Below are 26007 nucleotides of genomic sequence, written 5' to 3'. Positions count from 1 at the left end.
TGTCTCAGGCTTTATTTCAAACATGTCTGTCAGGATGAAACGTATATCGTTAAACAATCTTTTATACTGAGCTTGTTTTGAGACAGAAGAAAAGCTTTTTTTAAGTCGATGTCTTGACTCTGTTTAGCATTTTCATATAAACAGTGACTTCATGTTTGAGGCATGCTCATCTGGTAACTTATTAAAACAATATATTAAATGTCATTCTCACAGATATGTTAGCAAACAAGAAACACAATTGATTTGAGGCTGTTCATCTATTTTATTATTCAGGGATTTTACTGTTTGCAGGTGTGATAAATTAACACACTGACTGGATAGATGATCTTTGTTGTAATGTGTTTCAGAATTTGGTGAGCCCTTTGGAATTTTACTGCTTTTGTGTGTAAAGTTTTAAGCTATATGTCTGGCAAAGACATTTTCATAGCTATGGTTAGAGTGGAAGAAGAGTTGGGACCCCTGTTAGAGTTTTACTGCTCTCTGGAGCATCGGAGAGATCCATTAGAGAGATTTGGCAGCTCCATTAGAGAGATTTGCCCATGCTTCCTATTCTGGTACTTCTGACAACCCTTTAACCAGACAATGAGGGAAACAATCTGTTCTTTCAATGGCAACCCAACCCCTGCTTCATTGTGGGAAAATGCTTCTATCTGCAATAGTATTCAGCATCTGTTGGCCTTAGTTCCCATTTTAAAGTGAAAAAGGAGGAGGGTGCTTGTGATGTACATGATCGTAAAAAATTGTAATGTCTGGAAGAGTTTTGTTGGTCATTATTGATGCATTCTTTCAAGGATGTTTTGGCAGCATGGTGGCACAGTTAGCAGGTTCTCCCCGTGTTTGCATATAGCTATGACATATAGCTATGGTAGGAACATTAGATTATGATCCCCTTTGAGTAACAGCTAGTGACCTAACTAAGGACTTTGAAAAGCGCTGTATAATATGTTGGTGCTATATATATATAATATAGTGTAATAATGGACTGAATTGTGAATATTGGCTAGCATGTCTGCCTTGCAGCACTAGGGTCCCAGGTGTTTGTGTGGGTTGCACCCCAACAAAAATACTAATATGTACATTGGAAGTTCATTAAGGGTGTTCCCCTCTCTTCACTAATAACATTTGCTAGGGGTTCCAATTTGCACCTCTCAGGGCAGTTTTGGAGATACCAATTATCTATTTGGTAACCTGTAAGGGTGGCATTCTTCCCATTGATCATCAAGGTATTATGCTGTGGGCTATTGATATAGTAATTATAGCAGGGGTTCCCTGAAGACCCAAAAAATTATTTCAAGGGTTTTCCTATGGTATAATGTTGAGAAAGGCTGCTGTAACCCTTAGAGCACCCTGGAGGCATTTCTTGAATCAAAGTACCCCATATTGGGTCCTAGAAGAGAGATCTAAAACCCAATAGTAAAGGCGTCCAGATTAGCTTCAGTACTTTATCATGCTGTGAGATACAATCCAATGTGTTTCGGTGGATCAACACACTTTATCAAAGCTTTAAATTTTCAGAAATGCAGAAATACAAGATTTGATACATGAAATGTAGAATATCTGCAGATCTGGTGCTATCAATGCTTTCTCACCAGTTCTGTAGACATTCTATATTAATTTAATAACATTTTGCAACATAAAAATGTAAAAGGTGTTTGCTTTTTATTTGCATAGTGCTGTTGCTCACTTAAGCATCACATCATCAGTACATATCATGAACACTGACATCTCAAAATCAAATATAAAGCACAGTAATATTGTATGTTACCAACATTGCTGTACAGAGTATGGTGAACAGAACAGAAGTGCATGTCCCTATGTGCATAATATTGTACAAACTGTGGTGTAACACAAGTGTCTTACTAGCCTTTACTGTTTTATTACATACACATGTAACTCCCTGTAACTTCTTTATTATTCTTTTTATATTACATATGCACACTTCTCAGAGCACGTATATCAGTATATATTTGCCCTGGAAACGGCTCTTTAGATTGTGCTGTTATAGCCATTTTGGCAGCAGCGCAGTTACCGTAATCTTCTGCCATATTCTGCCTGTTTCTCCCCTCTTTATTATGTAAACATTAGCTGTAATATTGCAGCAGGAGGCAGGTCTTTGGCAGCCATATATTATTTTGGTAAGCCTTCATAGAGGGAACAGTTTACAATTTCAGCAGCTGTAACATGTTTAAACTCCGTTTGTAATGGGATCTGAGGATGAATATTCCCCATGGGCTCTGTTTAGCTTCATTACTGGCGAGCTGCCAATCCTTGGGCTAGAGAACATTATTCTCTCTTTTAGCACATGCGATGTCAGAGCATGCTCTGTTAATGAATTTTATTTTCTAAGCTCACTGTCTTAAGATACTGTTTGGTCACACTTGTTGAGCAACTCTAAAACATTGATTTTACAATTCAAAACACTCTAAACTGTGCCTGCAGTATGCGTGTGGAATAACACATGTTTTGTCATAAACGTTTTTGCTCTTTGAAACCCAAGCCATTAAAGATCCCATAATTCCTGTCTCCAGCAGGATTATGTTGTCCTAAAACCATTAACCATTTATTAATTGTCCTAAAACCATTATTTGAATCAGTCTTAATGATAGTAGTAAGAAGCCTTCAAAATGACCATTCTCTAACCTAAGTTGAGGTGGGATCCTGGGACACCAAAGCACAAGCACAGCTTTATAAAGAATGAGTTGTGTTCTATGCATGGCATAGCATATTGGGTCATTGCAGTTATTTTAAGGATATTTGCCCATCAAAGTGTATAATCCAAGAAGCATCACCTTCTATTGTCAGCTGGGTGATGTAACCACATTGCCACTTGTCACATGTCTTCTGCAAGGAGAATTTTACTTGTAGCAGGAAGAAGGGGACCCCTTAGTGATGACTGTGCCACAATTTGCATGTATTCCTTTGGTGGTGTTGTTGTGACAGAGCACAGTTTGCATTGGTGATATAGAACATTGAGTAAATTCCTTTGATATTGGTAATGTTCAAAGGTTAGAAAATTATTGAGGGGATAAACTTTGATGAGGTAAAACGGAAAAACCAAGTGGATAGAGCATATGACGGTTCAAACGTTGGCCTGGTTGACAGCTATAGGACAGGCAGGTGCTTAATGAAGGCTAAGTATCAAAAGGTAGAGCCAAAACAGACTTTTTCTGCAGGGACCTATGGCCATTAGGTCTTCCAAAAATTTGAGTGGATGCTATTAGGGAATACATACAATTCTTCCATGTTTAGTAAATTAGGCATGCCAATTAGTTAGAATATTAAGGGGTTTGATATACTACAGGGGTTGGGAAAATTTGCTCAGTTTACAGCTTTGTTTGCTTACAATTCACAGGATTAAAAAATTTAAGTTAAACGCCACTTAATTTATGTGAAGATTCCCAATTCTATTAGTGAATCCGCTCTGCTCTCCGTTGTCTTTGTATTTGGTTTTCATGTCAAGAAGGAAATATCAGGCATTTCAAAATAAATTGGCATTAAATCTGTGTATTAAAATGAAGCAAAATGTTCCCAAAAGAATAAAGAATGTGAAAATATTTTGTCATATTTCACAACTCTTCAGAAATACAAATAACTAATCTACTTTCCTAACTCTTTAGATTAATCCTGCCATATGAAAGGTTTCTCAAAGGAGAAGAGGACAAGCCACTACCTCCTGTAAAGCCTAGGAAACCTGAAACCAATTCTCCAGAGGTGGAGGCAAAAAACAAAATGTGCAGCAAAAAAGGGTTTAAGCAAGAAGGCCTGAAGACTAAGAAGGAAAAGGATGTGGCTGGTAAAGCTGAGGACACAGAGGTAATTGTTGTCTCTTAATTTTCCAAGAAACAAGCAGGTGGCATTGTGGTGAGGAATCTAGAGAGAAGCTCCTGACAAAACTGTGCAGTCGCTGGAGAACTTTAGGGTATCTATACATGGAAGTCCAATTGTTACATATAGATATCATGTGATATGGGGTGATCCCAACACATTCTGATATGTGTCAAGAGATCTCAACTAATCAGGATAATTGGAGTGTTACATGTCCGCTTTTTAAGCTGGGGGTGTACATTGAAGCAGCAAGGGTGCAGGCTATAAAACCTATTGGTAAGGATGATGCAGATGCAGATCAGCAGATGATGATGGCTTGCTAGTTAAAATATGAATGTCCCTTTAAATAATTTTATTGGTATAGACAGAACATATGCTGTGTATTCTTAAAGTGTTTCCTAACCAGCCTCATAGGCTCCAAAAGTTTTTCTCCAAATTGCTGGTAACATCAACTTTTAAACAGTAGAAGACAGCTGGTGTTATATTATGATGATTTATTTTTTCTTTAGTCATTATATTTGACAGAAAATGACATTTCATTTCAGTGTTATTTTGTATGAAGTATAATGTATTTTCATAATAATAGCATAGCAGTTTAAGAGTACACAGCCAAGTACTGTCTGTACTTTGAGTATGAAAAAGAAAGGTTACAAAGAAAAATCATTTTTGAAGGAAAAAACTAGGAAAAATGTTGTTTATGGATATTGGTTCAGTCTTATTTATAGAAATGGAGGCAATTTTCTGCAATGGATAATTCATGCAATGTAATGTTAACATTGACTGGTTAAAACTTTTTTTTTTTTTTTGCAACAGCTGACATGTCTTCCATGTACCCCTCTTTGTGGATGTATACATTGTCAATTTTATTTTGTCTTCTATTCCATTTTTGCATTGTGTATATATACTACATCCACCATGCTGCCTTCCATATCTAGTGTATCATACTTACTTCTCTCAATGCTTTATGGCCCAGTTCTAACATGCCCATTATGGTGCTTTTGCCAGTGGAAAAAAGCCAACATGGGCACTCTCTCTGGTCTTCAGGTACACAGCAAGCTGCAATACTCTGTGTTCCTTTTAAGCTCTCCTGGGGGGATCACACCAGCCCTGGTTAGCATTTCCCCTCACATATATCAATGAACCTTGGACATCCATATCTTATGTATAAAATCTACACACACTTATATTTGTACATTTTGACAATTGTGTTGTCAGACTTCATAGAAAAGACCATGATGTTTGAGTTCTAGCTAAGTTGTGTGCTCTTTCTTTAAAATAACTGAAATCTATTATAAAGAAGGATCATCATGTGATCATGAGCAATGCTTGTGAAGAGATAGCAATTCCTTTCATGGGCATGAAGCGTTTGTACTTAACATAGGATGTTTTCTTAGCATGTGAATAGTGAAGGGGATGTTTAATTTGCTTTTGAACAAATACAGATGTAAAAGATAAATCTTTACAAGCCGCATTCTTTATTCTGAAGTTCATCATGTTCTTAAAACTCAATCTTAAGTAGGCTATTCTTGATTGCTCAAAGGAACGTCTGAGAATTTGTTGATGTATAGTAAGTAATGACAGTCTTGAGCAGCAAAGATAAATATAGACTCAGGTTAAGCAGCACAACAAACATTTGTTTAAGGAAGGACAATAACACTTAACATGTTGCATAACAAAAAGCTTTCAAAGCTGTGTTTGTGATTTAAGCAGCTGGGGTAAGAATTTAAAACATATAAGATTATCATCGAGCCTTATTATACGTTTAGTATACAATTGGATATCACAGTGATTTTTCTGTATGGCGTATGCTGTACTGTGTGAATTACAATAGGCTGGTTAGAGTTAAAGTAAAATACTGTAACTTATGGCAACCAATCAGAAATCCTTTTTTATTTTGCTTTTTGGATGTTCCATCATTAGAAGTACCTACACTGATACCAATAGATTGCCGGCACCAGCAATGATGCCTATTTACTATATATACAAGTGTACAACAATATTTAGTTTACAGATTGCCATTTAATACAAGAGTAAAAGGATTCACAGATCATGCCCCCCCCTCCATTTTCTTAAAGTTACTAGACTTAGAAAAATAAATGTTTTGACTTTTTATTGCCCTGAAAAAGCAAATATTCAAAAACACTGTTAAAAAGAACATAATTTCATGATTTTATTTTAAAACCCTTTATTAAATTTAAAAATAAATATACTTTACTTTTTGCCAATATAATTTTAGTAATAAGCATAAACTTTGTAGCCATAGTAACTCCAATGTAGGCAAATTTACTTTAAAGTATTCTAGTGTGGCGTTATTTTAGACAAGTTCCTTTTATTGCTTGTTTATGACAATAAAATGATCATTGTAAAATATAAAAATCTTATATATGAAGCCAGAGCTCATTTTTAAAATCTTGCATTAATAAAAAAATCCAATAATTAAATTGAAGTTGGTGAGTAATTATCACAGTTAAACTTTCCTTCAGTCTTTGGCATGTGTCTCCACTTAATCTGAACATTCCTCAATGTTCAGTTTAAACTGTAAAAAAAAATAACATAATAGGTGTCAACTTAAAAATTCACAAGAGCTGCTATTGAAAAGAAACAAATGGTGATTTTTATTTTTAAATACTACTTAATTCCACCCCCATCTTTCTCCAGCTTTGCTCACCAGTCTGGTATTCTCATGTAATTGAATAAGCTCTAGAGACCACTGATAAAGCAATACTTATTAAACAACTAATGATGGCATTCTGAGTGAAAAGAGCTGTTATTAGGAAGAAGAATAGAGAGCAGTGAATATGAGATTTAAAAAAAAATAGTATCTATTAAAAATAATAAAAGACGGGATTGAAAGGATGCAATGTGAAAAACGACAGCTTCAAAACAGACTGTGAATCATTAGCTCTTTTTTTTTTATTCATTTAAAAGTAATGGCCAACAGTACAGCATTTAGATAATACCTTTCTTTATATTGCTCAGTGTCTGTTATCTCGACAAGGGAGAGAGGAGAAAATAATAAGATTTCACACAATGATTTAATATGGCTTCCTCACAAGGGAAAGACAGCAGCCATTGTTAAGGTATGTCAGGCTGCAGAACTGCAGATAGAACGGGCCGATGACCCTTGGGGTCGGAGGTTACACAATGACATAATGGAATGAATAGCGAGAATTGCCAACACCGATGTTATCAAATTAGCTGTACTGAACAGATTTAAATCAAAAGGGAAATCATATTGGTATTCTAACTGTACAGCTACTTAGACTTCCTTTCAGTTATTACACAAAGTCGGTCTCTGGTAACATTTGTATGAAAGGCAGCAAAGGACAGCATTTAATATATGAACATTTCATTGGTGACATTTAGATAAAAACAATCATTGTGGTTTTTATTAGTTTGCTTTGTTTATTGCATCTTCCTGCAAAACCAATATTTATGGTTACTCTTTATTGATGAGCTGTAAAGGTTTTGTTTTTTGTTCCTAAGAAAGTTTGGGTAAAGTCATTAGTTTTATGTGTGCATGCAATGTTGAGGATTGACATATTTTTCATTGTAAATATAAAATGAATAGTAGTACATCATACAAATTCGCAATTGTGCTTTCAGAAAATGTTACCATGTGTACCAAAAATTCCTTACCAAAGCAAGATTTTAATATCCATGGATTCCTTTGTAGCAACTTGCAAAGAAGTGTTTGAACTTGAAGGCAGAATTGTTGATTTGTGGGTGGCATCTGTTTTTTTTTTTTTTTTTTTTTTTTTTTTTTGGAAGGCAGATAGTTTTCTTTAACATCAGTAGGATACTACCGTTTTTCTTCTTTCAAGTGTTATTCAAAACTTCCACCACAAATCCATGGGGTAGATTTATTTAAACTATTGTAAAGTTTAGCTGATCCAGTGTTTTGAGAAGTTAGGCATAGATGTTTTTGTAATGCTGACTCAAGTACCCATATGACCATTAGATAAACATTTTACTTTGTGGTATATCAGTATGAAGAAATTCATATCCTTGGGGAATAGAACTCATAAATAAAGCTGAATTTAATACAAACCCCAAACCAAGCAACTTTACATTGTCAGCAAAAAAAAATAATATTTCACGATCTGCCATTTTCATAACAGGTTTATTTATACATTGGTCTTTTTGGTTATTTACCTTGCAGATCTAGCTTAAACTGGCAAATATGATAGTTAAGAAAGGCTTTATTTTTTGTTTTCTTTGAATGCCAAGTAAAAAGCTGATCATGTCTTATGTATGGCTGCCTAAGCACAGTAGAGACTTTGGCTCTGATTTAATAAAGCTCTCCAAGGCTGGGGAGAATACACTTTCATCAGTGAAGCTGGGTGATCCAGCAAACCTGGAATGGATTTCTTCAAAGTCATTTGCTAGCAAAGGTTTTGAATCCTGGACCAGGATCCATTCAGGGTTTGCTGGATCACCCAACTTCACCGATGAAAGGGTATCCCCTCCAGCCTTGGAGAGCTTCGATAATCCAGACCGAATACCTGAGGGTAGTATGGGAAACCATCTACATGGAATTCGCTCTTTGCTTCCAAACATAAAATGCTTTGGTGTTCTTTTACTGATTGCCATGTTTAGCACTTTCTTACCGTGAGCAGACATGTAACCACAATCCAAGTAGGTTTAGACTTCTGAACGTAATTTATACTTTTCTGCTCGATATGCAGTAAGCAAAAAGTGAAAGGATTTCTTACAGGTCTTAACATTGCCACAGCAAGCAAGGTCACAGATTCAAAATCTTTACTTATATACTCCCCAGGTAAATGCAAACATCGGTGCTGCTGACAGTCCCATAGTTAAGTACACAAGTTAGTCAGTCAAACACTCGCTCTACCCTTTATAGTCCGTATATAAAAGCTTTTTGTCTTTATAAATTATAATGCCGCCTGATACACTTAAATCGTCATATGCAGTTATGCTGCATTTCACCCAATTATTCATAGGCCTCTAGCATTAAATCTATAACAGAATTAAGTCCAACAGAAAAGATTATGGTAGCCAAAAATATAGACCTTCATCTAGCTGGCTATCACAAAAGAATTCAGCATTTACAGGTTTTGAAATGTTGCCTGCAAAAAAATTTAGAAACCATGACTGTTTATATTTAGTCACCAAATAATATTTTTCCAGCTCTGCTAATAAAAACAATGTGTCTAATTAAATAAAGATCATTAAAAGCATCTTTTTGTTTTTAGGCTTCATCAGTGGAGGAGAATAACCTTGATGTGGACGAGGGAGGTGTGTCTGCTGTCTATGATTCAGAGGAGACCAAGCCATCTGTAGAGTGTTGTGATTTACCCGAAGAAACAGAACAAGAACAGGAGTCTACATCTGACACATGCCATGAGAAAAATGAAGATAATATACACTCAGAACCTGTACTCGCTGACTCATTCACTCATCTTGTAAAGGAGATTAATTCTAGTCCGGCAGATGAACAACCACAAACGACAATCGAAAATTCAACCATAATAAAACAGGAGCAAAGCAAACAAGAATTATCAGACCCATCCGAAAGGGATGTCCGAGAAGGACACTTCCACATATTTCCCACCGTTCAGCTCCAGGTTCCAACTGAAAACCACATAGAAGATGACAAACTGCCTGACATGCCCGATTATATTGCAAATTGCACAGTAAAGGTGGACCCGTTGAGCTCAGAGGACCTGAAGAATCCTCTGGACAGCAACATTTTACAAAATGCACTAAAGCAGAATCCCAAAGTGTACTTAGTGCAAACTCTGGATGTTCTGAAAGAGAAGGACACTTTAAGTGAAGAATCACCATTCACCTACACACCTTTGTTGTACTCAAGGGGAAACCCAGGAATAATGTCCCCTTTGGCAAAAAAGAAGCTTTTGTCGCAGGTTAGTGGGGCTACACAATCTGGAAGTTACCCTTATGGCTCACCCCCACCCTTAATTAGCAAGAAAAAATTAAACTCCAAAACAGAAATAGCTCCACCTTTAGTACAAACTCACCCAGTGTCTAACTCCGAAAGCGTTCCGGTAAACAGACCATCAGTGATACAACATGTTCAAAGTTTTAAGCATAAAGTTTCAGATGATAAAAAGAACATGACTGACCCTTACAAAATCAATCCTATAAACAAGACTGACTCTTACCACTCTGACTTTGTAAAGCACCAACAGAGTGTGCTTGCGGAGTCCTACTCCTTGAAGGCCAGTATGCTTGAACATAAGGAGCAGATGGCTGAGAAAAGAGCCGCTCAGCACTCAAACTTCTTGGAATTCTACTCTTCACCTCATCTGCATAGGCTTTACCGGCAAACAGAACACCACCTTCATAACGAACATCCATCAAAATATCATCCTCGGGAATTGTATAGAGAATCTGAAAATATGTCCTCTCCCCATAAACATCAAGAAAAACTTCACTATCATCATTCTTTGCACCAACAAGAAAAACAGAATGTAAATAATCATATGGACGACCAACCAACTGATTTGAGCCTTCCCAAATCTATGCACAAGCACACAGCCAAAATATCAGGATCTAACCTCTCCCATCAGTTGGTGCAACAAGAAAGTAAAACTCAAAGTCCATTTCATGTCCCAAACAACAAGAATATGGGAATAGACTGCAATCCAAAGGCCTGTAGAGTTTCACCAATGACAATACCCATGTCAAAAAGACACTCGGAATCCGTTCACAGGTCAATAAAGACGCATAGTATAAGATCTGACAATGTAAGAAAGATGGAGGGCCTTGTTCACCCAATCACAGTTGGCAAAGTCAGCCCTCAGAACTTTGGGACATTACGACCATTGAAAAGAAGCTTAGATGATCTAGAAAGTTCTGTCAGTGAGAAAAAAATACGAGCCGTGTCCCCTTTAAACGTGTCAAAGGAAATTCCAGGGAAAGAGAGCTTTACTGGCCAGGAGGGTGAAAGCAGCAAAGCTCTTCATGACATTCATTCTAGTAGTATGATGGAAAGTCACAAATATCCATTGTCAACGCCAATTTTTCCTGGAATCTACCCTGCAAGTTTATGTGGTGGTCTCGGCGCGCATTTACCGGCTGCCTACTCACATCCACTGCAGTACTTGAAAAACCAGAGCGTGCTTTCACCACTAATGCAACCCTTAGCCCTTCATTCCTTGATGATGCAAAGACAATATCTAACTAACTCCACAAACTCTCAGCAGCTCTATAGACATTTGGCGTCAGCCACCCCTGTAGGATCTTCATATGGTGACCTACTACACAACAGTATCTACCCCTTAACTGCAATCAATCCCCAGTCCTCTTTTCCTTCCTCCCAACTATCCTCTGTCCACCCCAGCACAAAACTTTAAGCAACTTCCCTGTGACAGAAAAGCAAAATGTCAATTCTTTTAGCTACATTCCTTGCCTAGCACAATACTCTGCATAAACACTTGTCTACTGTGTGAGCCACAATAAAACTTTTACATGTACTATGTTCAGAGATAACAATGGATTTCAGGTCCTATTTGTCGGACTTACCTAGTACTTTCACAGTTTTTATAATGGAAACAGCTGAAGTTTGCACACCATTTTTAACATCATCATTCAGTATATAGCATCTGTGTTACACTCCTTTTGTGTAAGGTGGCTGAAAAGTTATTGGTTGAAATTATGGAATTCATGTACACCCCTGGAGGATGCGCTTTTGCTTTCTTATTTTATTGTTTTTTGTTTTTTTTTTATGTTTTTGTTTTTTTACTGTTAAAGGTTCAATCAATGCAATGTATAGAGAGTAACAAGTCAATCATTTTAAAAAAAAAAAATCTTAACACTATAATGGCCGAAAGTAAACACTGTTCAATCGACTGTACATATCTGCTCTTTAAAACGTACCCATGTCACTGTCTGTTCACCTAATTTATGTGAATTAATCTTTCAATTGATTTATGTGCTTTTTTATCATTTTTTATTAAACAAATATGTGTTAACTGCAAGGTTCTGTTGAACTGTTGATTGAATATATATTCAGGTTTTTAGGGTCCGCAAACAAATTGCAGCTACCAAAAATGTATATAAAATATTTATGGGGTACAATTGGAAATCCTCCTTCTGTTTATCAGAACTGAACATACCGGAGGTAAAATTATATTATTGTGATGAGAGTCCATATGAATTGCTGATAAACCCCTTTGTCTAATGCAAATTTTGATTGTTTTAAAGTATATAAACCCTATAATGCAATTCTCCTATTTACTTGTTTTTGGCATGGTAAATATACTCTTGAAGGGCCAAAACAAATTTCTGTGACACCAGAAAAGGAAAGTATACAATCCAGGGCACTCACAGCATACATCAGACAATAATTTTCTCTTGAAAATAGACTTCAGAAATAGCTTTTAAAAAATGTTAAAGCTACCAATAAATAAAATATGCAGCGAGTACCCTACATTCTATCTTTCCCTTTTTCTTTAATTGGTGGACATTGTGTTACCAGTGAGCACCGGGACAAACAACTAAGCAGTGAATGAGTGTTCAGCCCCTAAATGTGCAGCACACCGATCCGGTCTACCTTAAAGCTTATGAGTGGCACACTTTTTTTTAGGATTGCCTAGTTAAATAAAGGGGGGAAAGCCTGCAAACAAATACAGCTAACAAGTTAAAATGCAGCATATCACATTTTTGGTTTCGGGTTTAGATATGTTTCATATTCACTACACTCTGGGAATTGTATTTGTTTTAAAATCTGAAAGTAATTGGCAATTCCAATCTACTGTTCAGTTTAGGTTTACCATTCTTTGTTACTTTCCGTGAGTTATAAGGTACGTTAGAGACACTTATGTAAGTACTGACAACAATGGTCTCAAGCTTACCTGACATGCTTGTTTATGTACATATAGGCTTGTAATTTAGGGTTACTGGGCCTTAAATAAATACATTTTGTATATATCCTGTAAGACATATTACTATTGTACGCCAATGAAAGTCATATGCTTTAAACTCATTCTAAGGAATGTATTATAATTATTTAATGTGACCATAGCACACAATTTTTATAAACATGCCTATGCATTTAAAGATTTCCTATAATGGAACTTTTTGTATTTTTTCCATGCGATCCTTGCTTGTTGGTTACAGTAATGCCAGTAATGTAATGTTGGGGGCTAAATGTAAAAATCTGTGAAATACATGCAATTTCTTCTTTTTTTTTTTTTTTTTTTGAAGTCCAAAAAGGAGAACTGTGCAGGGCTAATTATACCGCTTGAAATGTGAAGTTTAGAGGTAGTTACAAGCTCAGCAGTCTTTTCAAAAGGATTAAACACAAGAGTATGCATGTATTACACAGATGTAGCAAATGTTTCTTTGTTTTTCTAGCTCAGACATGCAGTTTAATTTTAAACAAATCACTTTCTGACCAACTTTTCTTTGTGTGACAAAGGGAAAGTGATTTAGAATAACCATTATGTATATCCACAATGTAATTCTTGAATACATTTTAGAATATGGATGGTAGGACTCATGCAAAATTTGTATGAATCAAATGGACACAGGCCACCTTTTCCTGTTTGTATAAACAGTACTTACCAAAAATGTGGCAGGGGAATCATCCAAAACCAGACCGTCATACTTTTAACCATTTTGGAATTACTTAAATATAGCAGTCAGATACCACTCAACAGCCAAAATACTTCCTGGAAGCATGTTAAAAATAGGGTTGGTACAGCTATGTCAAACTGTGACGTAAGATGTGATGTGTACTGAATGGCTAACAATTACAATCAGAATGTAAATGTTTTATAGCTTTACGCAAATTCAAGTCCAACTTGGCGAAAGAAGAAAAAAAAGATACTTGCCAATATTCCGGACTCCACTGCTGGAACATCCTGTTCTTGGCTTTGCCAGGCACAGTAATTTTAGAGCTCTATGGAAAATAAAAGTTTGTTGATTAGTTTTGGTAGAGAACTAGGAATGTCCTGCACACTGTACATTGATAAGAAGGTGTAAGTATATAAATTATTCATCACTGTAATCTCACCGTGTATTTGTAACACTTCTGAAAGCTTCTAGTCCCTTTTATGTTCTGACACATAACCCTTCAACCACACTTGCCAATTGCTCACTCTCTACACAGCGGGCTTCATGTGACATCCAATGATCTGTGACACTGCCAACACATACTAAATGGCTTAGTGTCTTAATGTAACCGTTATCCATCCATTGAAGAATCTTCACCTCTAAATGACTGCTCAGATTCCATGCTTGAGTCTCCCTTAAATTCTCTGGGCTCTGTCTAGGGCAGGGTTTCTGGCACAACCTGCATGAAGAGTAGCGTCTGACCTTGCATCCTGCTTTATTATTGGGCACCTTGAAGAATATACATTACTTTAAATATATAGATTATTCAAATGCCAAGACCAGATAAAAGATAACAATTGTAACCAAACTGAACATCATTGGTAATTTGTAGAAAACAAAAATTAGGAGAAGATTAAAAAATATACCACTTTCTGCACTCTAAAGCTTTTTCCTTGGGTAATATGACAATAAAAAAAGCTGTAAAAAGCAACATACAAGCACACAGATTGCAATAACTGAGAAATGTAAACATGCTGTAAAGTGAATTTAAACCACATCAGCAATCGGCACATGAAGAGATTTTTCCAACAACTTGAAGACCAGTTTACAGATTGAGACCGATAAGATGATGGTTTCCTTTCAATGTAGTTAAGGAAAGCTTTCACAACTTGTGTCAAATCCATTAACTAAATTGGAAAGACGATTGTGGCAGAATCCCAAAGATGCACATTAGAAGGAGCTGAAGTACACTGTTACCATAACACTAAATTTGCTTTGTAGTTAGGAAACATTTGTATGTTTTGTATATTTAAACCGGCTTCTTCTGCTTACAAATACAAAGGGAAAATGGATTGCTCTGTATTGCACCGTGATATAACTGAAAGGTAAACTATAAAAAGGTCTGTTTCCTTACTGTTCTAGGGAGGAAATCCCACAACTAAACAATGGACAAAGTGCTGATATAGGAAAATTTACTTTAACGGAAGAAAAGAGATATTAGTTGTTTATTTGACATATCCATAATTTATGAAGGGAAAGTTGCAAAGTAATACAAAATAGAGAAGTGTTACCGTCTAAAAGCAAGTTTGTCAAGGGAACGCACTAAGCTAAAAAAAAAACCCTCTACAGATGATGTAGTTTTACTTGTATTTGCAGTAGTTACACACACTGATGACTGAAAGAGGAGTTACCCAATCTACAATCATTTACAAGTCAAGGAAAAATTCTAGAAAGTACTAAGTAAAGGAACCAAGCAGAAGGGATTTTAGAGGGTTACTTATAAATGTCTCAGTGTCACCAAGCCACAGGTCTGTAGCTTGGAATTTAAACTACTGGATGGTATTGCTTTGTGATCTCCCGGAGTATTGGGATGAACGCAGGCTTGTACGAACCAGTACATTGTATGGGCAGCAAAGAATGCAGCAAACACTCGGACATCTACATGCATGAGCATCATGGGAAGGGAAGGGTATAGAACAGACAATCCATCTTCCACAAGCCAGTACATTGTAATCAGGTAAATATCAAATATATGATTTAGAAAGGTTAATGTCTAACTTTTTAGCCAACAGATTTTTTTTTTCTAACACTTGTTGGAGAAATGACACACATCTCAATAGTGTGGTAATAGTGGGCTTAGTTTACGGTGACTGTACAAGCATTAAGAAAGTGCTGAGTCTTACTTGAAAGTCTGGACTATATAACTCAAACAGTTGTTTGGATGTACCTTCTAATTAAAAGCTTTTATATAAAATGTAAAACATCAGCATGCAAATCTGCAAGCTAAAAAAAAAAAAAAAAAACACAACACTATTAAAAACCGTAACGGCTATAACCTTAAGTGGCTCTCCATAGTACGGACTATGGCTCAAATCTTGAGGCTTAGAAGAAAGATCCCCCTTTATTAGGACATCAGGAGTCATAATGATTGTGATAGTGGTGGGGCTCTACTTCACTTACTGGTTTGACAATACAGCTTCAAATACAAATCTTTTTGCAGAATCTATATACAACTTCCCTAGCACGTAACTTTTTACTTATAGGGCACCTGAGATCTAACAATTATTTCTTTAATATAGTAGATGGCGTGTTAGGCTAGACAGTTGACAATTATACTGAATAAGGACAATACGAGCAGAAATACGTCTGCACAGATCAAATAACAAAACCTAAAACCTTGTAGTTCCAATGATGACTGGTTATCTAAGGATGATTACAATCAGTGTAGAGACACAGTGATGGGGTCAGGTAAGGCCCAAGTCAGACTAATTTAGAATATAGGAAGCAGCATCATATCTGGTCCAATACTTCCCGAGAGGTCAGCTTTAGTCAAAACAAAAAAAAAAAAAATCTACAGACCCTGCCAATCAGATCACAGCTATAGAAGAATATCAGTGGCAGGCCATACAGATGGCGATTATGGGTACAAAAGGTCAAAAACAATATTTTGTGCAGATATTGGGCCCATGTATGGGTATTTTTACAGCAAAGAGCCCTGACATTGCTGGAGAATGTTAAAAAGAGGGTTAAATATGACATTCTCCTTCAGGAATAAAATGATGAAACAAAAGGATTATGTGGTCTGACAGATGCTGTGTATGTGTGTGAAATATAGCAATGCAATACATTTGTTTTAGTAGCTTGGTTAAACTTAATAACTGCAAAAAAACCACCGAGCTGTACTCATGCTTAACAGAGCTGTAAAAGCCCTAGCCCAAGATATAATATATAAAGCAGTTTGATTATCTTTCACAGTGGGCAGGCCAATTTAGCTGTGTACATATAATAAACTGCCATGAATTATATTTTATTCACATGAAAACTAATGTAAGTATTTTAGTATTACTATTAGAATTATATTCATAAACCATTTCCTCTGTTCTCTAATCATTCCAATGTAAATAGTAGAAAGGGGATACAATTTAACATACCGCACTGGCGTCAGATATTCCGCTGAAGTAATTCTCTAAAAAGGAAATTGATATTTATGTAAATTACGGAAAAGGAGGGAAAGATTTCATAGCTATTATTACCTTGATTAATTCAAAAAGCAATGTAAAAAGTGTAGTGACCCAGCCAATCAGAATTCATCCTTCAAGTCTGACTACATTAAAAGAATGAAAGGTAAATGCATTTGTGTGATTGGTCAGTTATCCTTACTTTTTGAGCATTGGGCATTATCCTATTGGTGGTATAAACTCGCGCCTCACTTTCTGGCAAATCATTTTAACAGAGACGGAGGCAGGGTTGGGTGCAAAAGTTTGGGCACCCTTGGATGATTGTCGTGTTTATTTCTTCTTGTGGTCATGTTCAAAGTACAGTTGTGCTTTCCTAATACAGACGGTCTTCATTTTCATTACAAACCTAAAATATAGGAAGTTTATGCCTAATTTTTTAGGGTGATGGGTGACTCAGGAAACTAATATGTTTTTGCTTCACACTGGATCAGAGGAGAGAATTTTTTTAAGCCCATTTCACAATAATCTGTTTTTTATTAACAATATAACAAAATACTTATCTCTGCAGAAGAGCAGCCTATACAAGACATTTCTGAAACTTTTTAAATGCATGTCTAATATATTTAAACTAACCTAAATATAGGTAATGAAGGTTCAGTAGGTCAATGTCAAACATGCAGTGCAAGAAAATGAAGGTTGTGATATTAGCCAAAATGATGGAAGTGTAGTACCAAGTTAAGGGGTGGCACAAACTATTATATCTATATATTTTTCCATTAAGACTGGAATGCAGTTTAGGAATGTTTGTGTGTAGGATATGCACACGTTTATAAGCTATACCTCCATAGATACATATACTAGCTCCACCACTTTCACACACTGACATTGCTTTGGATCGACATATAACTAGTGTTGGTGTTCGAATTCATTGATAAGTACAGCCCTGGGACCGTGGGAACCTGGATCGCGGGAACCTGGGGTCACAGCTGATGGGAGGCACCCACGTGCCTCCAATCAGCTGTGACCGCAGGTGTACCGAACTCATATGACCTTTCAATGGAGATTCTCCATTGAGAGGTCATATGAGTTCAGTATGCCTTTCTGATTTTTTTTCTTGCCTTATACAGTGTTGTGCAGAGCTGTGGGAGTCTTGACATGTCTTTTTAAATGTATTTGGAGGCTGTAGAAGCTCTACACAGTCCCGAAAAATAACCTGAATGTTGCCCCTTTTACTTTAATAGTGTTCAAATTCAACGTTCGATAACCCAAACAATAACGGCCTATTCGATCGAATAGCCATCGAATCGAATAGTGAGATATTCAACCAACACTACATATAACCCAGTAATGGGGAAATATTGAAATCATCTTGGACTGTGAATCAGAAATAGGCAGACACGCAGTAACCTGGTTAATGAATGGCTGTCTGTGATGAATCATGGCTTATCACTGTCACGGTCACATAACACATTTCAGGAACATTTTCTAACATATGGCAATTTGAAATACTTCTACTGATGGGAAATAAAACAAACTGTTTTACCTTATCATACCAAGTAGATAAACCAATTTAATGCAGAACAGATGAATCATGGTTTTTTCTATAATAAAATATCTTCACCAGCCAGTGGCTTTGCAGTAAAATGTCTAGTGAATACAAAGATGTATTATTTAAAATTGCTGAAAATGACAATCCAGATTTATTTGCAGATTTTTACTTGCTTTAGCCCTGTGGATCCATGCCATTTCACTGACTTGCTCCTTAGGCTGCATGATGCGTTGGTAACCATTCTTTACATTAGTCCTTGTAGGGTTGCATCTCTTGTTCCATATGTGGTATCTATGATATACACAGGGAGATAAATATTATCATAAAAAGGTAGATGTGCTGCAGGTGATAGGTATTAGGAGTGGGACAGTCTGATCTATCTTTGCAAAGTTCTATAGACTGCAGGTCTGCTTTCAAAGAAACCTATATGAACATATGGAGGCTGCCAATGCTTAAGTATTACACTCAATTTGCATTCCGTATTCATATTCCAGGTCAGGGTTTAAAACATAACGGATTCAGTGAAGTATAGATAAAAGATGGCAACCCATGTATTTCACCAGAACAGGCGTCGTCATTTCTAGATCACCACACATCATTGTTTTGTCTACTATACACCTGACACATGTGGGGAATTCTGCACTAAAACATCCAACCTTGTAAGCTGAAACACAGCGGTGATTTTTTTTTGGGTTTTTACTTAGCCTTTATTTAAAGTGCATGTAAAACCCGATAAACTATTGTTACATCCTAATAAAATGTAACAGACCAATAAGAAGCATATAACAAAAAGCTTTGCAAAAAAAAGTTACTTGTCTATGCTGGCAGATCCAGTTCTGGCTTAACAGAAATATCTCAAGCGACCTCATCTGCCCTGGTCAACCTTACAGAAGACCTCCTCTATGTACTATAGGAACCAAAGGTTTTCTGTGGTCCTTCTGAATACTTTCTGTCCTAGGGTGACAACACTGCTGCCATCAGATACAGCAGGTGGCAATTAAATTATCTTATAGGACAAGAAGTGTGTATATTGAATATAACCAGATAAAAGGAAATACCATAAGAAGGAAAACTACACTGAAGGATCAGAAAGCTGGAATACATTACATTTTACCTGAGTTTCAATGTACTTTGCTTGTGTAAACAGACACATACTGCGAGTAATGATATCTTTACTCTCAACTGTAGAGGTTGGTTTGAATATTTATGGCCTGTTAACCAAGAATTAAAGAGAACAAAATCTATTTACCTCTAGTTGTGTTCCAATCCAAGATTCAGCCTTTTGAGCTACACACAAAAATGGCCATGCAATGTACACACGGACAAATGGTTACCATTCCATAATCACGTGTTCTGTCCAATAAACATCCCAATATTGCATAAAATGACATGGCTTAGGCTAAATGATTACAGATTGATAGCTATATTTATGTTATGCTTTACTAGTATATTTTGTAGCTACGGAGTACCCCCTGCAGGAATCATGAGTACTCCACTAAACCTCTATCACAGAAATATTTATCAACCTACTTGGAACTTTTCAGCCAGTCACTTTTCCCCTTGAGAATGGAGTAAAGTTTGGAGGGTTTGGCAGTATAACAAAGCACTTTTATTTATAGAATTATATCTTTAGCATTATGTTCGTATGGTTAGAATGTTAGGAAACAAGCTATTACATAGGACACCACATCAACAAAATTATTTTCCATCTGATATATGTACATAGAACATTTTATGAATGTTTACCTGTAAGCTACATTCCAACATCTTGTATGTTACATAGTTACAAGGGGAAAAAATCCTTCCTGATTCCATGAGGCAATCGGATGTTCCCTGCATCAACAGTCTCTGCTATCTTTATTTTAAAGCTTAAACCTCCCTAGCGGTCTAATTCCCTCAAAATTTCCATGCAAAAATCAGTACAAGGTAAGTGGGGTTTTTTTTGTTTTTTTTTACTTAAAAGCGACCCTGAGTGTGACTACTGCTAGGGATTACCACTAGGGCCAGCACAGGCAGTCCCAGTAGACTGATATAACAAGGACATAGGGGGCTGTGTAATGGGGAATGGAGTGGTCAACATGTCTAGCTAGTCCAAAGGCATATTATACAATACAGTATAATTTATAGGAGAAAAAAAAGAAATCACTACAAATAAGCATTTGATTTACTTTTTGTGTGCTTTTTACCTGTTTTTTTTCTTTTAGCTGGTCTTAGACAGGGTCTCTTTAAAGTCACATTGCATTAACCCTTTCAGTCACAATTTGTTGATTTTTTTTTGTTTCCAGCTCACTTCTTCGCCTTGTTCTTTATACATTACTAATCAGTCAGGAGGCAGTGATGCTTGATAGAAGGGGCGACACAAGAGTTGTTTTTTAACTGATAAAAAAAACAAAACAAATGTAGTTCCACGCTGTGTACGGCGTGTCAGAGTTCACATCCCTCAAGTGCCGTGAAAATACTGATTAGTGAAGCAACATTGCATTCAAACATTAATATAGGACAGCTGCTACTTATCTTTTATCGTGGCAAAGTTGAAATAATACTTAATAGTATGGTATAAATTTCCAATGGATGAATATGGCTTTCTCACAGTGAAATTACATTCATGATTTTAGCCCAGAAGGAAATTATAAAATGAGAAGAGCGATTTTTCTCTTACGATTTTGTTAGAATGGAGACAAAAAGTTCTATAAACTTCCTAAATAATAAAATCATTTGACATTTGGACAACAAACCTTAAGAAGAGAATTTCATCATGTGGAATGGATTTCCATGGCCATTGGTGAACCCAATCTACATCACAACTGTGTCAGCAGTTTCTGCACAAATGCCTACAAGACACGGGAACATAGGTAAAGTGAATGTCTCTGTGGGTTGGACATGTATTGATGATAATTATATTGTGTGATCATTCTAGGTGAATTGATGGCATCTCTACATCATATAGAATAGACAGGTTCCTTTTTTTCCTCTATAAAACACATCTTTATTTTCGCACATGTAATATCTGCTCTAGGCGGCACAATTTTATGTATGTTGGATCCATCTCCGAACATTCCCAGTTCTGGCCATAGCATGCCAATTATCTCCCATTCAACATTGTTTCAATCAGCATCAGGTATTCACACATCATACCATTCACTTTCATTTGCCGCATTGTAAATTAATGATTGTACCTGGAAGTATTTTGAAAACAAGCAGCAGTCAGACTTTGAGTGAACAGTGCTGGCACAATCCCCCTTGCTGGATTATTTGTATAAAAACTGCTTACAGGAATCTTGGACACAGTTCAAAAAGACGGTTGAATTCTTGTTCAGCTAAGAGCAGATTTAAAAAAAAAAAAAAAAAAAAAAAAGATTTAAAAAGGGGCTTTGTTTGTATTGTGCGAGTTCAAGAGGATTTAAATAGGAATTGCACAAGTCTTTTTAGTGCAATTAAAACATTGTTGTTTGAAGTTAGGAGGGGGGGTTGGGGATGAAATCTAATTGGCAATACTCATAAATCTATGAAGCATGTTCTCTTCCAAGAAATGTTGTTACACAGAATACTGCTGTGTTAGTCATTCATTAGGAGTCGTCAAGGTTGCTAGATAAAACATTCATGTAACCTCTGACTGAATGGGGAATAGTGTGTGCTTAGTGAGCTCTAGGTACAAGTTTGCCCAATTTACTGACTCCAATAAATATTTGCTGCAAGATTTGTCAATCTTTTTTTTATGGCTCCACCCACTTTTTATTATTCCCCTGGGTCATCTGCCAACACCTCCAAAAATAGATGATGAAATAACACTAAATTGTAGTTACCATTAGGACCATATTAGCAAACCTGTGACAGGTGACAACCTGCCAGCAACAGGACAGAAAGAAACAAAGCACCGGGTTTAAAGGAAATTCTAACTACCAATCACAATGCAGCAAGCACTCAGCAGGAAAGCCGAACGTGCAGAATTATTTTTTTTGAGGGGAAGGGTACATTGTGGTGCTTACAAGTATCTTTTAATGTAAAATAGAGTTCAGTTTCTGGGAGAGGATGGGGTGGGTTATTAATGGAATTGAGAGCATAGCTGGCCATGTGGAGTTCTTTGCCCCTTTTGGGTGGGTGCACCACTCAGCACTTTTCAGTAACCGCCCGGCCATTTTTGGGTGGTTACTGAGGAGTTGGGTCACGATACAGGGATTGCCATCCGCCTACAATTTGTCCCACCCGGCTTAAAAAAAAAGTGTATGGATTGAACCCTGCCATGAATATTTAACAAAGGGGTTACATTGGAAACCGTTATTTCCATTTCTAACATCTGATTCTGGTTCACTTTAAGTCCAGACCAGTATTCATTTATAAGAGTACAACGTTCAAGCCAGAAATTTTTTTTTAAGCTGGGTGGGATGAAATTGTAGGTGGGTGGCAGCCTCTGTATTGTGACCCAACCAAAAAGTGCCAGGTGGTACGCCCAGCTAAAAGGGTCTGGGGAGAACACTGAGTGTACTCGAATGGAACACACAGTATGTCCGTGTTTCTCAACCAGGGCTCCTCCAGAGGGTTGCTAAGGATTGCTTGAGCAATGAGCAATTTGTAGCGCTCAGGTCATTTTAAGTACCACAACTGATCTGTAAGGGTGACAGTCTTCCTAATGACAAGCAATGGAGGCATTCTGACCACTAATATACCGAGAGCTGTGAGAATATATATTAATTATAGCAGGGGTTCTCTAAAAAAAAAAAAAAGTTATTCCCCTCTATCGTTAAATGCTGTATAGAAATATTAGGTGTGTATACATTAAATACTTGTGATCCATTTGCATTGCTCAGATCTGCAAATGAGTGTACTTCTAACTCTTCATAACTATTCCTGAACACACAATCCACATTGATCTGATAATCTGGTGTGTGATGACCGGTCTATATAACCACCACAGCAGATAGACCTTCACACTACAGTGACTGACAATGACAAATCAAAGAAATAAAACATATATTAGCAGGGGCATAACAGGAAATTAGGGATAGGGACCTTTGGATAACAGGTGGCTGATATAAAGACACATTTAGGTGCTTATACAACTAATTACCAATATATTTAAATGGTTTTTCCCAGCCTCAGTGACATGTGGAATTCAATGAGCCGAGATAATTTAATTACGTCAAAGTTTTATCTGGAATAGAATATATAAAAAAGGAAAACGTGGGGCATAATACCTCTACAATACACATACATTTATTTGTGTTTGTCTCTTTAAAAATGCTGCAAAAAAAAATACCCGACAACATGCCAACAACCTTATGAGCTCAAAACTTCCCGTTTGACCTGACAGTCTGGCTTCTGCTCAACAGACAACTGCTCTTCCCTGCTGGACTACAGACCAACTACTGACATTGGGAAGTCTTTGGATTTTTGAAGGAATCTGATATTTTATACCAGCAGCATTAAAAAAAATACATTGTAGGATGTGGTGAATGTTTATTATTTATTTTTTCTCAATATCTAGTTTTTACATAATGTGCATGGGCATTGTCCTGCCCCCTCCCCATCTCCTGTAGACCTTTGTCTGGACAAATATTCCATGGAAACATTACACAACAGATGACAATAATGTCTTTACTTTCTCCATGACAACCAGCAATGCAGTCTGAATTTAATGGAGAGAAAAAAATCTGTAGTCCTAACAAGCAAAATATAGAATTCACTTTCCTGCTTTATTGTATTGACTGTCAGAGCTGGAAAATGTCTTTATAAAAAAAGAACAATGTCCCTTGCCATGTTAAAAGATAATACCATGATATCAGAGGCAATGTGTGTCCTCCTATATAATGATGTTCATCAGTCTGCAATGTACATACATTGATGAACACACCATATGATGACATTGGCATTCCAATAAATTGCACACAAAGTTGTATTATCACAAAGTAGTGCAAACACTTGCATTAGCCATCTGATATAATGGGGCCAAATTATAAAGTGATTGGATATTTAGTGCTGATCTGCCATAATAATCTCACTAATAGTAACTTAGAGGGGCTCATAAACTACTAATACCTCTATCATAGTCATATGTCATTAACATCAGGCCAATTTGGGATGTGAGAGATAACCAGGGCGTCATGGCACACAAACATCATGCAGGTAGTGCCCCTGCTGAACCCGGGACCCCTGTCCTGCAAGGCCACACTGGTTGATCACCGTACTGTAATTACCCTAAACTGGGGATCAGAAGCTCCAGTCACTTTATTGAAGTAATGGATAACCACTGTTTCCAGCCACAATACATCCAAACTTATGATAAACAAAATCATGACACCACAATCTTTGTGGATATTGGCATTTTCTCTACTTTCAAAGTGTGAAAGCTTTCTGGCAAGCTATGAATTATTAATTAGGTCGATAGGACCATCATCTGGGGGTCTGAAAAACCTGAAAAAATGCCATTTGTGTATAAAGAACACTTTTCTTGTGACAAAACCTGTTAGCCACTTTAAAAATGAGGCCCCCAACGTGCCTAAGACCAAGTTTGTGCTTTATCAATGTTATTGGAGTACGCGCTTTTTCCATGCTAAATTTTGAACTTTAAGAGACCCAATTAGTCATTAGGATTAAAAGTGAGGGAATATTCTAGATTTTAATTTGCCACCAAAACCGGAAGGAAGTTAAAAATCTTCCACAAGGGATTTCTGCTTTGGTGACAAAAGTTCGAGAGGGATCTACTTTGTGCTACAAGGGAAGCGATCTCTCCAAATGGACATCTGTGACATATATCCATTTACTATTATGGTTTATGTGGGAATTACCCAAATTATCCTTTAAATTCTTTAAAAAATGTCACAGAAATGCTAAACATTGGTTTTAATTAATATTTATTATCGTATATTGTTATATTGTATTGTGATTTTTCAGGTTTGTTTTTCATCCAATGAATCTCTACAATGGCAAACTTAGCCAACTGCTGACACTGTGCAGATCTTTAAAATTATAAATAACCACTCACAAAGCTGACATTTTTGTACTAATATTAATCTACTAAAGCATTTATTAAAAAGTTTTTGTAAATTTATCTGTTGTTCCTAGAGTTCATTTTTTGGTTTTAAATGCAGATTAGAATAAATGTAATAAATTAAATCATTAGACAATTTACACATTGCTTTTCTGTCAGCCACATCCTAAGGCCTCCTCCCGGGACTTCTAGCTTCAGTGGCTGCATTCTTGTTCTGAATTAGCGCCTCTCTGGGTTACTGGACTGGCTAGTTTTCTCAATGTCCTTGCAACGCATTGGATAGCCTTTTGCACCAAGCTAAATATTCACTTTCTTAAGTGAACAGACTCCTCACCTTAAAGCCTACCTAAAGGAATTTTCACTTTACCTAAAATGGTAGGGAACCCTTTTATGTAAAATAAAAAGGGGTGCAGCACTGTCCCCTAATTTTTGGATGCCTAGGCGGTCGAGAATAAATGGGAGCGCAAAGCCTCCCGGGCGCTCCTATTGTTGGAGCCTTTTTGCTCAAAGAGAAAATTTGCGGACTGCCCTGCGGGAGATAAGGCAAGTGTGTTTTTGTTTTTTTTTTGAGTTTTCATTTAAGTTCATCTTTAAGTAAAACTCATTATTAGGACCAATTATGCAACGTTTTACACTGACCCATCTAT

At 36.6% G+C, this 26007-nt stretch overlaps 1 protein-coding gene across 2 annotated transcripts in view; it reads left to right on the top strand.

Moving 5' to 3' along the window:
• Nucleotides 1-12887, top strand: part of ARID5B (AT-rich interaction domain 5B) — a 176895-nt gene extending 164008 nt beyond the window's left edge. For both annotated transcript variants that reach the window (XM_072423122.1, XM_072423123.1), the window contains 2 exons: nucleotides 3618-3813; nucleotides 9042-12887. In XM_072423122.1, coding sequence (XP_072279223.1) covers nucleotides 3618-3813; nucleotides 9042-11165 — 2320 coding nt within the window. In that variant the 3' untranslated portion in view covers nucleotides 11166-12887. The remainder of the gene's footprint in view (nucleotides 1-3617; nucleotides 3814-9041) is intronic.
• Nucleotides 12888-26007: the final 13120 nt, after the last annotated feature.

The sequence above is a fragment of the Pyxicephalus adspersus genome, chromosome 10 (genome assembly GCF_032062135.1).
Source record: "Pyxicephalus adspersus chromosome 10, UCB_Pads_2.0, whole genome shotgun sequence".
Lineage (NCBI taxonomy): Eukaryota > Metazoa > Chordata > Amphibia > Anura > Pyxicephalidae > Pyxicephalus > Pyxicephalus adspersus.
Note: the sequence above shows the minus strand (reverse complement) of the source record. Positions and strands in the feature narration are given on the sequence as shown.